This window comes from Coregonus lavaretus (genome assembly GCF_964263955.1).
Source record: "Coregonus lavaretus genome assembly, chromosome: 33".
Classification (NCBI taxonomy): Eukaryota; Metazoa; Chordata; class Actinopteri; order Salmoniformes; family Salmonidae; genus Coregonus; species Coregonus lavaretus.
In genome coordinates this window covers 20,801,988-20,817,900 of record NC_140020.1, presented here as the reverse complement: position 1 = coordinate 20,817,900, position 15,913 = coordinate 20,801,988, and the positions used below count along the sequence as shown (strand labels likewise).

The window sequence follows — 15,913 nt, the reverse complement described above, 5'->3', positions numbered from 1 at the left end:
ACGGAACATTTCAAGAACTTTGAAAGTTTCTTTGAGCGCAGTCACAAAAACCATCAAGCACTATGATGAAACTGGCTCTCATGAGGACCGCCACAGGAAAGGAAGACCCAGAGTTACCTCTGCTGCAGAGGATACGTTCATTAGAGTTATCTGCACCTCAGATTGCAGCCCAAGAGTTCAAGTAACAGACATCTCAACATCAACTGTTCAGAGGAGACTGCGTGAATCAGGCCTTCATGGTCAAATTGCTGCAAAGAAACCACTACTAAAGGACACCAATAAGAAGAAGAGACTTGCTTGGGCCAAGAAACACGAGCAACGTACATTAGACCGGTGAAAATCTGTACTTTGATCTGATGAGTCCAAATTTGAGATTTTTGGTTCTAACCGCCGTGTCTTTGTGAGACACAGAGTAGGTGAGCGTATGATCTCCGCATGTGTGGTTCCCACCGTGAAGCATGGAGGAGGAGGTGTGATGGTGTGGGGGTCCTTTGCTGGTGACACTGTCAGTGATTTACTTAGAATTCAATGCACACTTAACCAGCATGGCTACCACAGCATTCTGCAGCGATACGCCATCCCATCTGGTTTGGGCTTAGTGGGACTATCATTTGTTTTTCAACAGGACAATGACCCAAAACACATCTCCAGGCTGTGTAAGGGCTATTTGACCAAGAAGGAGAGTGATGGAGTGCTGCATCAGATGACGTGGCCTCCACAATCACCCAACCTCAACCCAATTGAGATGGTTTGGGATGAGTTGGACCGCTGAGTGAAGGAAAAGCAGCCAACAAGTGCTCAGCATATGTGGGAACTCCTTCAAGACTGTTGAAAAAGCATTCCTCATTAAGCTGGTTGAGAGAATGCCAAGAGTGTGCAAAGCTGTCATCAAGTCAAAGGGTGACTTTGAAGAATTACATTTACATTTACATTTACATTTTAGTCATTTAGCAGACGCTCTTATCCAGAGCGACTTACAGTTAGCACATACATTATTTTATCGAACCCACAACCCTGGCGTTGCAAACGCCATGCTCTACCAACTGAGCTACATCCCCTGCCGGCCATTCCCTCCCCTACCCTGGACGACGCTGGGCCAATTGTGCGCCGCCCCATGGGTCTCCCGGTCGCGGCCGGCTACGACAGAGCCTGGATTCGAACCAGGATCTCTAGTGGCACAGCTAGCACTGCGATGCAGTGCCTTAGACCACTGCGCCACTCGGGAGACTAAGAATCTCAAATATAAAATATATTTTGATTTGTTTAACACTTTTTTGTTTACTACATGATTTCATGTGTTATTTCATAGTTTTGATGTCTTCACTATTGTTCTACAATGTAGAAAATAGTAAAAATAAAGAAAAACCCTTTTGACTGTTACTGTACGTGCAAATGTCAAGGTATAATTCACACACACACACACACACACACACACACACACACACACAACTAAACAAACCCATACCCACTAAACAAACAACAAAATACACAATCAGTATCCTTGAATTACAATAATGCACAAATGTACATATAAAAACAGCACTCAAGCACATGCTGAGAAAGAAGACAGATGGCGCAAGTTTGGGTACCTGCTCCAAACATGTCAACACTGGGGGCAGGGTCTGCTTTGGTGAAGCTTGGATCTGGCATGGAATCAAACATAGCTACAGGACAAGTACACAACACACACACATTGAGATGAGAACAGCACACTACAAACAATGATTAATTAGATGAACAATTGTGATTGAAAGCCACTGCAGGAGCAGAGAGGCATCTGAATAGAATGCTTCCAAGCTGAAAGGAAGCGTGATATGTGTAAGTTAGCCTCACAAAGAGAAAGGGACATCAAGGAACAATGCAGTTGATGGGTAAAATGCAGGAGAGGATAGGACACGGATGCAGAGTAGAGGACAAGGACGAACGAGCAGAAAATAAAAGGTTAAGAAGTACCACACACGTGTAAACATTTACCACTGAAGAGGTCTATCGATGGGGTGGTGGTGGGGGGGATGGGTGCTGTGATGGTGGATGAGGGGGCAGGAGGGGGCGCCACTGAGTTAAAGCAGTTGTTCGCCATTGGCATCATGGCAAACAGGTCCAGCCCTGGGCCTACTGCATTTGAACTGCAACCAGTGGGGGCAAAGGGGTCTTTGAGAGGAGAGAATGGGGGAGGGGATGACTTAGGGAGATGGAGATGTTACACAACCACCATAACACAGTGTGAAATAAACCTTGAGGTATGGCAAGAGCTATATTCTGTGAAATAGGGAAGAGGAGTGGGTGCATTCGGCTGAAATTCTGAAGATACAAGCTCAGTTAGTAATTCACTGCTCCATATTCTTCATAAACATACAGTAAATGTAAAAAACTATAAAGTACTGTATGATCAAGAGATAATCTGGAAAATATGCATGTCTGAGGAAATGATTTGTGAAAAGAGGGATAGCAGGAAACATATTGGAGAAAGCAGTATTAGTAGTATTCACACTCTTTCATTATACTCTCTGAAATACCCATACTATACCAGATTTACAGAGTGTAACCACGGACCTTGCAGATGCATTTTGGGATAAAGTTTAATGAAGGAAAGGAAACCCCAGGTGGTATCTAGCATGGAGTGGCCAACCACTGTCCTAATAGCAACCTCAGCAACAATCTCCATGGTAACAGCAACAGCCATGCCCAGAAACAACCAGCAGCATCACATGTCTAGCTAAACTAGCTACACCCACTCACAGCAATGGGATCAACTGTTGAAACACACTCTCCATACACAAAAACACATAAGCATGGATGCACCGAGCACTCGAATACAGCCAAACACACACACAAACAGCCACAAAAATATGCACACAGCCATTTACACAGACAGACACAGAGACACACGTTCTGTAACCCACCAGCTGCAGCGTCGGTGACAGGGGTTGGTGTGGAGGCCGGAGCCCCGCCCTCGGCAGCGGCAGAGGCATCAGAGGCGGAAACAGGGGTCGAAAACGCATCTGATACCCAACACACACACACACACACACAGACGACAGAGAGAAAGGTACAGCGAGAGATAGGGAGAGAAAGAACAGAGAAAAGAAACACAAGCCAGACAAGAAAGAGAGAGTAAGTCAGAAAAGGAACTTCAGAAAAGGAAGGTCAAGAAACCACCTAAAAGATAGTCTGTGCCTCTAAGCAGAATTTAGAAATACTACTTTTACTTTATTAGATGTTTAATTTACTTAATATACTGTACCTATATTAAATATTTGTAATGTAATGTCAGGCATAATATATGTAATATACTTAATTAATATACTTATTCATCAAAGGTATTTATCTGGTATAGTATGGGTATTTCAGAGAGTATAATGAAAGAGTGTGAATACTACTAATACTGCTTTCTCCAATATGTTTCCTGCTATCCCTCTTTTCACAAATCATTTTTCCTCAGACATGCATATTTTCCAGATTATCTCTTGATCATACAGTACTTTATAGTTTTTTACATTTACTGTATGTTTATGAAGAATATGGAGCAGTGAATATTTATTGCAGATAAATACTATTTAACTGAGGCATCTTTTGATTACTGTAATAAATTCAGTTTAGATTAGTTACAAAACATTTACTCTGTGGCATTACTTTGTGGCATGAATGATTGACAGGTGAAGGGTGAATGAGAATACAGACAGGAGGCACAGCAAGGTCTATGGAAGGCGGGCTTTAGCAACTAAACTAGAAAGCGGTAACTAGGTCTGTTGCACTACATAACTGGACAAGCAGGCCACAGAATGAAACCAGAAGCAAAGCAAGATGTATTTTAGGCGGAAATAAAGAATGTGACTGTTTGATAGATTGGCTTTTCTCTGAAGTTGAGGAAAAGCTGTCGGACTATCAAACAAAACTAAGCATGTGAAAATGTATGAGTAGCATGTCTGAGTGTGTCTACAAGTGTGTGCATGCTTGTCTCTGTGTGTATATCTGTGTCAATGAGCATGAGATGTACAGAATGCATACCAGTATGTGTGTTCTGCCCAAATGGATGTGTTTGTTTTGGGGTATCTGGGTCACTGTGTGTATGTACATGCAGAGACTAAACATATAGATTAGTGTGTGTACATGCATGTAGCGAACACTACACTGCATCTCCTGTGTGTGCATGTGGAGGGTTGGTTGGGGTTGAGCTGTCCAGCAGAGATTCTGTGGTAGAGAATCCTCCAGAAGCCCACTGACCTCCCAGCAGATCCATATTCGTCGCACCGGGGGAAGTGCCAGCGGCCGCACTAGGGGGAGGAGCCAGAGTGACTCCTGGCTCTGCGGCTGTAGGGGTGGGCGTTACCCCCGCGGGAGAGGGAGCGGTGTCTACAGCGAGGGTGGGGTCAGGAAGCATGGACTCGCCCATTTCTGCAGGTACCCATGTGGTGTACCAACCAAACCCAAAACAAGGTACCAAAACAACCCCCAGAAATCATCCCCCAAAATACCCGATAGGAACCAAAGCAACCAAAAAGGCCCCATTAGAACCAAATGAAGGTATCAAATCAACCCAATTTCAACGAAACAACCGAAAAACATCCCATAGAAACAAAAGAGAGCAAAGAAAGATCCCCAAAATCAACCCCAGAATTAAAGCCCCCGTATGAACCAAGCAAGGGGATGTGGGGGAGGGATAGAGAGCAGAGAGAAACAAAGAGAGAGAAATAGACTACTGAGACTAGAGCAGCACTAGGAAACACATTGGGCGATCTAGAGGAGATGACACGCTCTGTTAATGTTAATAAACTAGAGAGGTTAAAGCCAGGGTCCCTGTGGGATAGCACTCACCTGATCCAAGGAGGTCTGTGGCAGCATCCCCAGAAGAGCATGGGAGAAGGTGATGGAGGAAAATGCAATTATATGAATGTTCATTAGATAATGTAACTACCGGTAAGTTTTAATTAACCATTAAACGATCAAGTTTTGAAATGGGACATTACCTCCCCAGGACATAGGGGCTGCTGAGGCCCCTGCTGACGGACCAGAGGAGGACAGAGGGTCCAGATCCAACAGAGAACTAGAGAGAGAGGGATGGAGAGAGACGGAGTGATGGTGAGAGAGAGAGAATGGAAGGGGAAGGAAGAATGGACTCTTATTCACAATTCTACAAAATAAATGGAATAGATAGAATGCTAGAATGCCAGAACTGAGGAAATCCCTGAGGTGATAAGGTAAACTGCGGTAGGCAGAGGAAGTGGTCACTCACTCAGTGGCTTCTTCAGGTGGCGGCACTAGGGTGGGCACGGCGGCTGCAGTTTTGGCGGGGGTGGAGGTCGGGGACACGTTATTGGTGGGGGACCCCTGGAATACAGAGAGGACTTATTAGTATCCATGTGTCGACATACAACCAGAAACAGAAAGGCAATGATATACACAGGGAAAATAATTTGTAATCTTCAACTCACCTTTGTTGGAGACCTGAAAGAGAGACGGAATAGTTAATGTTTCAATTTCATCAGAGCTAGATATCACCATATCACCTTTCAGAGCTGAAGTCATCTACATTTAAATTAACTTTTTAACTTATTTTCATGACTACAATAAACTCATCTGTCAAACCCCAAATTAATAATTTATGCTCACCCTTCACTGTGATCCCCAATGATGAACAGAAAGGAACAAAGAGAGAAGAAGGATTAAAGGAAAAGATAACACAAAACTGTCTTTGGAACACTGTGGTGCTGGGACAGTATTCAGCCTGGCAACAAAGGCGCATCCAATTGGTTGTGATTGTTCTCCTCCTTCCGGCCCACTCACAAACCAGCAAAACCATTGTTAAATATGTATTATATTTCTCAAAACTATTAAATAATGTGCACAGAATTTGAAAGATATGTTAATTCTATGTTGACTGAAATCATTGAAACATTTAAATGTTTGTTTTCACGTAGGCTAGTAATAGCACTCGGTCGCTGAAATTACCAAATTAGCATTCTCATAGACTTAACATGGCGGGATAGCTGGTTAGCTTTGTGGCACAACAGAAGGAAAATATCAAAACGTTATCTACATAAAACATTTTGGCACCGTTTCTGTATTTTGTCATTGATATTCTGTGCCTAACAACATTGCCAGTTCAATCATTGATCTTTGATTGAAAAGGGATACAGCCTGTATGGATAATGACCATTAGATATAGTCTAATATGCTAACTAGCTAACCCGCAATGTTTTCTATGTGAATTCTAATTTGCTAATTTCGGCTATTATTTCTGGCTATTATTATTTTAGGCTATTATTAAGTACTATTTGTAAGTGAAAATAAACGTAATTGTTTTTCAATAATTTTTCTCAGAATATAATTAACATATATTTCCAATTGTGTGTGTACGTTATTTTATAGTTTTAACAAATTTAATTCATATTTAACTATGGTTTTCCTTGTTTGTGAATGGGCTGGAATGAGGAAAACCAACCTGGTCTCAGAGTATTTCATATTTTTCTATAAGTAAATCCGAGACACTCCATTTAGTATGATATGTTACGTTTTGTATGGTATGTCCTGTGTAGCTCAGTTGGTAGAGCATGGCGCTTGCAACGCCAGGGTTGTGGGTTCGATTCCCATGGTGGCCAGTATGAAAAATGAATAAAAAATGTATGCGCTCTTGATAAGAGCGTCTGCTAAATGACTAAAATGTAAAAAATGTATGTATTAATTTGTGGATGTCCATCACCCATTTCGTATGATATGTTACGAACTTGCAAAATGTATGATATGTTACGAATGCTAGCTAGGTGACTAGCGTTAGCTAGGCTAGGGGTTCGGGTTAAGGTCAGGGTTAAGTTTAGGAGTTACGTTAAAGGGTTAAGGTTAGGGAAAGGGTTAGCTAAAGGGTTAAGGTTAGGGGAAGGGTTAGCTAACATGCTAGTTTCAAAGTAGCTTAAAAGTTTTAAGTAGTTGAAAAGTTGCTAATTAGCTAAAATTCTAAAGTCGTCCGTGATGAGATTTGAACTTGCAACCTATAGTCTGCTAGAACTTTCGCGTTATACGCTCACCCATCCACCCTGACCAACCACCTTACTTTTGTTTTTGCCTTAAGTAACCATTTGTCTTATGTAACCATACCAAACTTAATATATCATACTAATTTGAGTGTCCCGGATTTACGTTTAGTATGTCACGTCTAGTCTATGAGACCAGGCTGCATTCGATCAGGAACTGGGTCAAGTGGGCAGGGCTACATAAGGTGAATAGAGCCCAAGTTATGAGTATCTAGTTTATCTCACACTCTCATTTCTCAATTCATATTTTCTCTGTGTAAAGATACCTATGGAGCCATTCCCACATTTGAGCTCTTTCTGAAATGGTGTAGTTAGAGAGGGTCCTCTTACCCCTTCTTCCCCTCCAAGCTGTTCATGTGTGTCTCCAGCGACTCCAGGATGCTACTTGGAGCCTGAGGGTCAGAGACGAGAGAACCAATCAGAGACACAGAAACAACAGGTTTACGTCACTGACTTCCTTATCCATCTACATGCCAACACTTCAAATAACACAGCACCCAATTCTATTTCTATGGCAGCACCACTCCAGACCCTTAATTTTTAACTCACCCCACTACCCCACTTTTGTATCAACTCAATGGCCTGTAGAATGAAGTGTTAAGGTGTTCACATTTTACTTAAACTCTACAGTCGTTTGTGCACACGGAAGCACACACACATGCTAACACACACACACACACACACACAATGCAGTCAGAAGTGTCAGTCTGTAGAATGATCCCATGCCAAAACCCCATCCTCCAAACAGGCACTCAGCCAAGCCACCCCGTGTCTCTATGGTTACCGGGTCCTCGATAGGCTGAAAGGGACAGTCCTCATTGTCTGAGTCTACGAGGTCCGTCACCACTCGAGGGTGCAGACACTGGGATCGCAGGGGGGAGATTAGGATAGATGTGTGTGTGTGTGTGTTACAACTATGCCATCATCCTTCTAGAGAGAAAGCACAAAGATCAGTGACTTACATAGTTGATGTCTGGAATGTCATTTTTTTCGACACCGACTGTCTGTGGAACAAAATACACACAAGAGACAACTTCACAACCAAATCCGTGCATCATAACCTTATATTCAAAATAGAGAGACACTGTATGTGAGGAAGCACTGTGTGAGTTTCATTTGGATTTAAGTTAGTTAGAATATACCCTAATCTGTTAGGAAGTTTCCTTTACCTCAGCGAGCTTCATGAACTCTCCGATCTTGGTGACCCTGGTCAGGAACCTCTTATAAATCTCCAAGGCCTCCTTGCAATCGCCCTTCTTCATCTTAAAGTATTTCTCTACAGATATTTAACAGTTGTTATGAATAAGAGCATCTTCTAAAATCACTAAACGGTGAAAGAAAGTCATTGATCTTTTAATTGGTGACAGAGTCTGCTTCTCAAATGGCACCCTATTCCCTTAATAGTAAACAACTTTTGACCAGGGCCCACAGGGCTCTGGTCAAAAGTAGTGCACTATATAGGAAATAGGGTGCCATTTGGGATGCACCCAATGACATGTCTAACTCACCTAATAAATTAATGATCCCGTCGTTGTAGGAGGCAAAAAGCTTGACCAGATCCTTGAAGAGCAGCAGGAATGCTGCGTTGATGATAGGGTTATTCAGCTCCTTGGGATGGACCTGGGAGAGAGACAGAACTTTTAAAAGCGTTTTATCATGTAGTTTGTAGTGTATTAAGAATTATGACTTTGCTAATGTTTTCAAGTGGAACCTGAGAGGATGTTTATTTAGTTTCAGAGGGAGCCGTTTTAGGGTGACGCCCCATAGAAGACAGGGAGTGTGTGTTGTAGACAGGGGATTGGACAGTAGAGGGAGCCACCCATATTTTGGGGAATATTATAAGTACTGGGTTTGAACAAAGAACATTAGAGCAGACATATTATTTTGGGACTCTGCTCTCCGGATGCTCTAGACATCTGTAAACGTATGCTGACATCTTGTGATATGAATAAAACTTATGATCAAAGCTCAGTATAAGCGGACTCCTTTGTTACAGCATAATTAGCAACATTGACTCGACACTACAAATTCAACAGAAGAGCATTAGTTAACTTAATTAATTAAACTCCAGCAATATTCTGCTGTACTAAAAAATTGTGCACCCGCACAGAAATATCAGGGTCAATAGAACAAATAGTATCATTGCTATTGAGAGAGAGAGATAGAGAGAGAAAGAGAAAATGTAACACAGGAAAATAAACAATAGGTAAACATTATTCTTTGTGGCCTGACATAGTACAGTGGTCAGCTAATTCACAAATGACGACAGACAGACAGACAGACAGTAATAAACAGATCAATGATGAACAACATGTCAAACTCACATCAAACTCCAGCAGTGTGTCGATCTGAGTCTGCAGGACGGGCATGCCTTTTAACAGCTTGTCTGGAGCCATTGTCCTCATCACCCCTTCAGCACTGTGGAGGAAACACACAGGGGAGAGCATAACAAGGGGCTCATGGATGAGGTAAATAACAATATGAGGTCCTCAGTGATGAGGTGAATGATAGTATGAGCTGGGCTTCAGTGGTGAGGTGAATGACAGGTGGGCTTCAATGATGAGGTGAATGGCAGGTGGGCCTCAGTGATGAGGTGAACGATAGTATGAGGTGGGCTTCAGTGATGAGGTGAATGACAGGTGGGCTTCAATGATGAGGTGAATGACAGGTGGGCCTCAGTGAGGAGGTGAATGACAGGTGGGCTTCAGTGATGAGGTGAATGACAGGTGGGCTTCAATGATGAGGTGAATGACAGGTGGGCCTCAGTGAGGAGGTGAATGACAGGTGGGCCTCAGTGATGAGGTGAATGGCTGGTGATCCTCAGTGATGAGGTGAATGGCTGGTGGGCCTCAGTGATGAGGTGAATGGCTGGTGATCCTCAGTGATGAGGTGAATGGCTGGTGAGCCTCAGTGATGAGGTGAATGGCTGGTGAGCCTCAGTGATGAGGTGAATGGCTGGTGAGCCTCAGTGATGAGGTGAATGGCTGGTGAGCCTCAGTGATGAGGTGAATGGCTGGTGAGCCTCAGTGATGAGGTGAATGGCTGGTGAGCCTCACTGATGAGGTGAATGGCTGGTGAGCCTCAGTGATGAGGTGAATGGCTGGTGAGCCTCAGTGATGAGGATCTCAAGGATGGGGATGTAAAAGGATTTGGAGAGACAGGGAAGTGACTGACCCCTTCTTGACTTTGGTGAAGTCAAAAGCCATCTGGCGGTAGGCAAAAGCCCTCTCATTGAGGTAGCGGCCGTAACGTCTGATGAAAGTAGACATATCATAGCCTAGAGAAAGAAGAGAGCACCACATTCATGTCACACCAAAAACGTTCTCTCTTCCATTTTGCAAGTCGTGTATCTGATTGTAGGGGAGATTTGAAGGGGATTGAACGGGAGGGTTGCAGTAGCTATTTTTTTTGTTTACATTAGGATGAGAGACAGTACGATGAGACAGGGGATCTATAATGAGACCAGGGCAAGACACTGGTGAAAAGCGCAGGATATAGCAATCATGGAGGCAGGAAGCAGTTTAGTGTGTGTGTGTGTGTGTGTGTGTGTGTGTGTGTGTGTAGGTACAGTACCAGTCAAAAGTTTGGACACACCTACTCATTCCAGGGTTTTTCTTTATTTTTACTATTTTCTACATTGTATAATAATAGTGAAGAGATCACAACTATGAAATAACACATACGGAATCATGTAGTAACCAAAAAAGTGTTAAACAAATCCAAATATATTTTATATTTGAGATTCTTCAAATAGCCACCCTTTGCCTTGACGACAGCATTGCACACTCTTGGCATTCTCTCAACCAGCTTCATGAGGTAGTCACCTGAAACGCATTTCAATTAACAGGTGTGCCTTCTTAATTTGAGGAATTTATTTCCTTCTTAATGCGTTTGAGCCAATCAGTTGGTATACAGAATATAGCCCTATTTGGTAAAAGACCAAGTCCAGCTCAAATACGCAAAGAGAAATGAAGGTCCATCATTACTTTAAGACATGAAAGTCAGTCAATACAGAAAAGTTTCTTCAAGTGCAGTCGCAAAAACCATCAAGCGCTATGATGAAACTGGTTCTCATGAGGACCACCACAGAAAAGGAAGACATTAGACCGGTGGAAATATGTCCTTTGGTCTGAGGAGTCCAAATTACAGATTTTTGGTTCCAACCGCCGTGTCTTTGTGAGACGCAGAGTAAGTGAACGGATGATCTCCGCATGTGTGGTTCACACCGTGAAGCATGGAGGAGGAGGTGTGATGGTGTAGGGGTGCTTTGCTGGTGACACTGTCTGTGATTTATTTAGAATTCAAGGCACACTTAACCAGCATGGCTACCAAAGCATTCTGAAGCTATACGACATTACATCTGGTTTGGGCTTAGTGGGACTATCATTTGTTTTTCAACAGAACAATGACCCAACACACCTCCAGGCTGTGTAAGGGCTATTTGACCAAGAAGGAGAGTGATGGAGTGCTGCATCAGATGATCTGGCCTCCACAATCACCCAAACTCAACCCAATTGAGATGGTTTGTGATGAGCTGGACCGCAGAGTGAAGGAAAAGCAGCCAACAAGTACTCAGCATATGTGGGAACTCCTTCAAGACTGTAGGAAAAGCATTCCAGGTGAAGCTGGTTGAGAGAATACCAAGAGTGTGCAAAGCTGTCATCTAGGCAAAGGGTGGCTACTTTGAAGAATCTAACATTTTAAATATATTTTTATTTGTTTAACACTTTCTTGGTTACTACATTATTCCATATGTGTTATTTCATGGTTTTGATGTCTTCACTATTATTCTACAATGTAGAAAATAGTAAAAATAAAGAAAAACCCTTGAATGAGTAGGTGTGTCTAAACTTTTGACTAGTACTATATGTATGTATGTATGTATGTACATTTATGTATGTATGTGTGTGTGTGTGTGTGTGTGTGTGTGTGTGTGTGTGTGTGTGTGCGCGTGCAAGTGTGCATGGATGTGTGTACAGATGTAGGATCTTAGTTTGAGCCAGTTTGCTACAGCAGGAAAATAATCCTGCAGCAACAGGAAATGTGAATTATTATGTGGATTATAATTAATGGAATTTGTTGTAGGGGTTGATAAATTTTTCGGCAGGGAAAATCAAGTCTGAAATTTCAAAGTGGAAATTAAAAACTTCAGAAGCCTTTTTAAACCTCAAATACACTACAAGTTTGAAATTTCTCCTGCAACAGGGTAATCAAATTAAGATCCTACATCTGTACATGTACAGTACTATGTTTAGTGTGTGCACATTGCATGCTTATCAGGCCAGTGATTTCCTCTCTTTACAGATGTCCCCTGTCTCTTCCTCTCCTTCTCTCCTCCTGTCTCCGCCTCTCCTCCTGTCTCCGCCTCTCCTCCTCTCCTCCTGTCTCTGTCTCTCCTCCTCTCCTCCTGTCTCCTCCTGTCTCCGCCTCTCCTCCTGTCTCCGCCTCTCCTCCTGTCTCCGCCTCTCCTCCTGTCTCCGCCTCTCCTCCTGTCTCCTCCTCTCCTCCTGTCTCCGCCTCTCCTCCTGTCTCCGCCTCTCCTCCTGTCTCCGCCTCTCCTCCTGTCTTCGCCTCTCCTCCTGTCTCTGCCTCTCCTCCTGTCCTCCTGACTCTGCCTCTCCTCCTGTCCTCCTGTCTCTGCTTCTCCTCCTGTCCTCCTGTCTCTGCCTCTCCTCCTGTCCTCTTGTCGCTCCTCCTGTCCTCCTGTCTCTGCCTCTCCTCCTATCCTCCTGCCTCTGCTCCTGTCTCCTCCTCTCCTCCTGTCTCCTCCTCTCCTCCTTTCTCCTCCTCTCCTCCTCTCCTCCTGTCTCTGCCTCTCCTCCTGTCTCCTCCTGTCTCTGCCTCTCCTCCTCTCCTCCTGTCTCCTCCTGTCTCTGCCTCTCCTCCTCTCCTGTCTCTGCCTCTCTTACTCTCCTCCTGTCTCTGCCTCTCCTCCTCTCCTCCTGTCTCTGCCTCTCCTCCTCTCCTCCTGTCTCCGCCTCTCCTCGCCTCTCCTCCTGTTTCTTCCTCTCCTCCTCTCCTCCTGTCTCCTCCTCTCCTCCTGTCTCCGCCTCTCCTCCTGTCTCCGCCTCTCCTCCTGTCTCCGCCTCTCCTCCTGTCTCTGCCTCTCCTCCCGTCTCTGCCTCTCCTCCCGTCTCTGCCTCTCCTCCCGTCTCTGCCTCTCCTCCTGTCTCTTCCTCTCCTCCTGTCTCTGCCTCTCTGCCTCTCCGCCTCTCCTCCTGTCTCTGCCTCTCCTCCTGTCTCTGCCTCTCCTCCTCTCCTCCTGTCTCTGCCTCTCCTCCTTTCTCTGCCTCTCCTCCTCTCCTCCAGTCTCCTCCTGTCTCTCCTCCTCTCCTGTCTCTGTCTATGCCTCTCCTCCTGTCTCCTCCTGTCTCCTCCTCTCCTCTTGTCTCCTTCTGCGCCTCCAGGTAGTCTCACATCTCATCTACTGTATCTGTTTATGCTCTCAACTGGGAGGGAATCCACCTGCTTCACTCCCCAAACATACACACACGCACACAGGAAGTGCACTTACCGTGGGAGCCTGTTTTGTCAATAAAGTTGCTGAGGTTGAACAGAGCGGTCCTGGAGGCCAGGTACTGGATGAACCTCTGAGGAAGCAGAATGACAATAAGGCACTGACACTGAAACACCTTACAATTAAATAGGCTGATAAAAAAAAAAAATGAATCAAAGAAAAAAAAATCAAGACAATTAAGGCATATTTACTGAAATAGTCAAATACAAATTGAGTGCTAGTATGTTATGTCTATAGCAATACAGCAACTCAATATGTAAAAATAGCTCCAGACAAACACAACTGTGTTTTATAACCATGTTTCAGAATGAGCTCTAGTCTGCAGCAATACTAATAGCACTGTTTCCAGCACCATGGACAGCTACACTCACAGCTCCCCTGGGATTAATCAAGACAGCCGTGTAGCTGTCCATAGTGCTGAAACAGTCCTAATTTGTTTTGTGGTGGTTGTGCACTAAAATGCTGCCCTCTGACCTCATTTCCATGGACACACATGTGGTGTGTGGTGACTAGGGCCTTGAAGACGACAATCCAGCTGGCGTTGGTGGCCCTCTCAAACAGAGTGTCGGCCATCTGAGGGATGTTCACGTTGGTCGCATTGGTGGCCGATATCAGATCTGAAACACATACAGATATGTTTGTTAGTACTGTGGGGTTCAGATCAGTGAAACTGTTCTGTTATTGATTGTCGATCCGTGACACGGTCAGCCATTTTGAGACAGTGGAATATAGCAGGACTTGTTAGGATAGATCAAGGTTTCTAAAGAGTTATAAAATTATGAAGAGTAAGTACAATTTCAAAGTGTTAAGACACGCTGACTACCAAGAAAATATGTAATGTGCTGCCGTAGCTGATAGTGAAGCCTCACTCCAGGTCAAATGAGTCTGTCTCAGTCTCCATACTGCTCCATTCATATGCTCTGTGAATTTGGAGAAGGAGTGCTGGTGTGTGTGTGTTTGTCTGTGTGTCTGTGTGTGTGGGTATGGATGGTGATTCTGGGTACTGTAATGTGTGAAAGCCCTATAATAGCCTCTGGGGGTTGTTCACTTCACTGTGTACCTAGTGGAGCTAGGCATTGCAGAGTCAGACATCCATTTGGGAGTTAGGACACACATACAAAGCCTCAAAAGAGCCACCCACACTGCTAGAAAGGATCCAACACAGAGATAGAAATAGTGCCTTGTCATCCTTATCTCCCCCATGGAAGACAGACTGTCACTCAGGCAGACAGACTGACACACAAACTGCCACTGAGACAGACAAAGATACAGACAGACAGACAGACAGACAGACAGACAGGTCTGACTCAGAGAGCAATCACCTCTGAAACATAACCTCAACTCAGCGCTTTGGGATATAGTATATGACAGATTAGCTGCTCGGAAGAGAGAGAGGGTTTTTGAGATTTCATCTGGCCTTTATTGGTATATTTTATCACACAAATGTCAACCAACCATCCCTCCTAGGATAGGGAAGGTTGCTATAATCATAGCCAAACCATGTTTCTGTACTGTCAAAAGGCGGAAGCTTGTCCTGCCAAAGGATGGAAGGCTGCAATATTATCGATTATTGTCCAACCTAAAAAGAGAGAGGGGATGCATGATGAAGAAGGCTTGTTGGTCATTTCATGGTTAAAGGGCAGGGGCTTTGTCCACAGATTAATATAATCAGTGAGGGGTCTGGTGTGGTTACCCCTCCCCCAACAGCCACACACACAAGAACAAACACACACACAAGCACACACACACACACATCTCCAGTTAGAAGCTTTTGTGTCCAGTTTTTGTCTAATGTTCTTAGAAAAAAAAAGCTGCTATCTAGAGCCTGAAAGGGTTTTTTGGCTGTCCCCATAGGATAACCCTTTGAAGAACCCTTTTTGGTTCCAGTTAGAACCCTTTTGGATTCCATGAAGAACCCTTTCCAGTCTCTCCTAAATGTATCTGCCTCTCTCAGTAAAACAGTTGGTGATGACACACCCCTTCAGTTTTTTCCAGTGTCTGTGGCCTGATAAGACAACCACAAGGAGCCAGACCACAACTAGAGGCAGAGGCTTTTACATAACCTGTCTCTGTCACAGTGGTAGCTATAGAGCTTAGCATCCATGCTAGGACATTAGCACAATGCTAACACACCCCGCAATTATGTCGGTCCCTGCTTTGCTTTGCTCTGTTTACGACACCACAACTCAACCATATGTTCCATCTCAACAGGCAACCCTGTCATGTGTTGTTCATGTGTGGATTGTTTAATGTGAATAGAGAAATAAGAATATTTGTGGCCCACCACAAGTTAACTATTTTGTTTGCCACACAAACACACACATATGCGCGTTCATACACTTACACACACCTACCACAGAGCAGTGTG

The 15,913-nt window shown here is 44.1% G+C and overlaps 1 protein-coding gene across 1 annotated transcript in view; it reads right to left on the bottom strand.

Moving 5' to 3' along the window:
* The window catches only part of LOC311108756 (clathrin coat assembly protein AP180-like), a gene marked incomplete at both ends in the record, with an annotated part of 43,801 nt that overhangs the window by 10,347 nt on the left and 17,541 nt on the right, over positions 1–15,913 (bottom strand). Inside the window, 16 exons of the mRNA XM_084151498.1 lie at positions 1,590–1,664; positions 1,975–2,151; positions 2,904–3,002; positions 4,225–4,395; positions 4,816–4,830; positions 4,968–5,044; positions 5,234–5,328; positions 5,433–5,445; positions 7,359–7,420; positions 7,991–8,032; positions 8,198–8,304; positions 8,537–8,648; positions 9,353–9,446; positions 10,203–10,305; positions 13,543–13,618; positions 14,020–14,162. Coding sequence (XP_084007624.1) covers positions 1,590–1,664; positions 1,975–2,151; positions 2,904–3,002; positions 4,225–4,395; positions 4,816–4,830; positions 4,968–5,044; positions 5,234–5,328; positions 5,433–5,445; positions 7,359–7,420; positions 7,991–8,032; positions 8,198–8,304; positions 8,537–8,648; positions 9,353–9,446; positions 10,203–10,305; positions 13,543–13,618; positions 14,020–14,162 — 1,461 coding nt within the window. The remainder of the gene's footprint in view (positions 1–1,589; positions 1,665–1,974; positions 2,152–2,903; positions 3,003–4,224; positions 4,396–4,815; positions 4,831–4,967; positions 5,045–5,233; positions 5,329–5,432; positions 5,446–7,358; positions 7,421–7,990; positions 8,033–8,197; positions 8,305–8,536; positions 8,649–9,352; positions 9,447–10,202; positions 10,306–13,542; positions 13,619–14,019; positions 14,163–15,913) is intronic.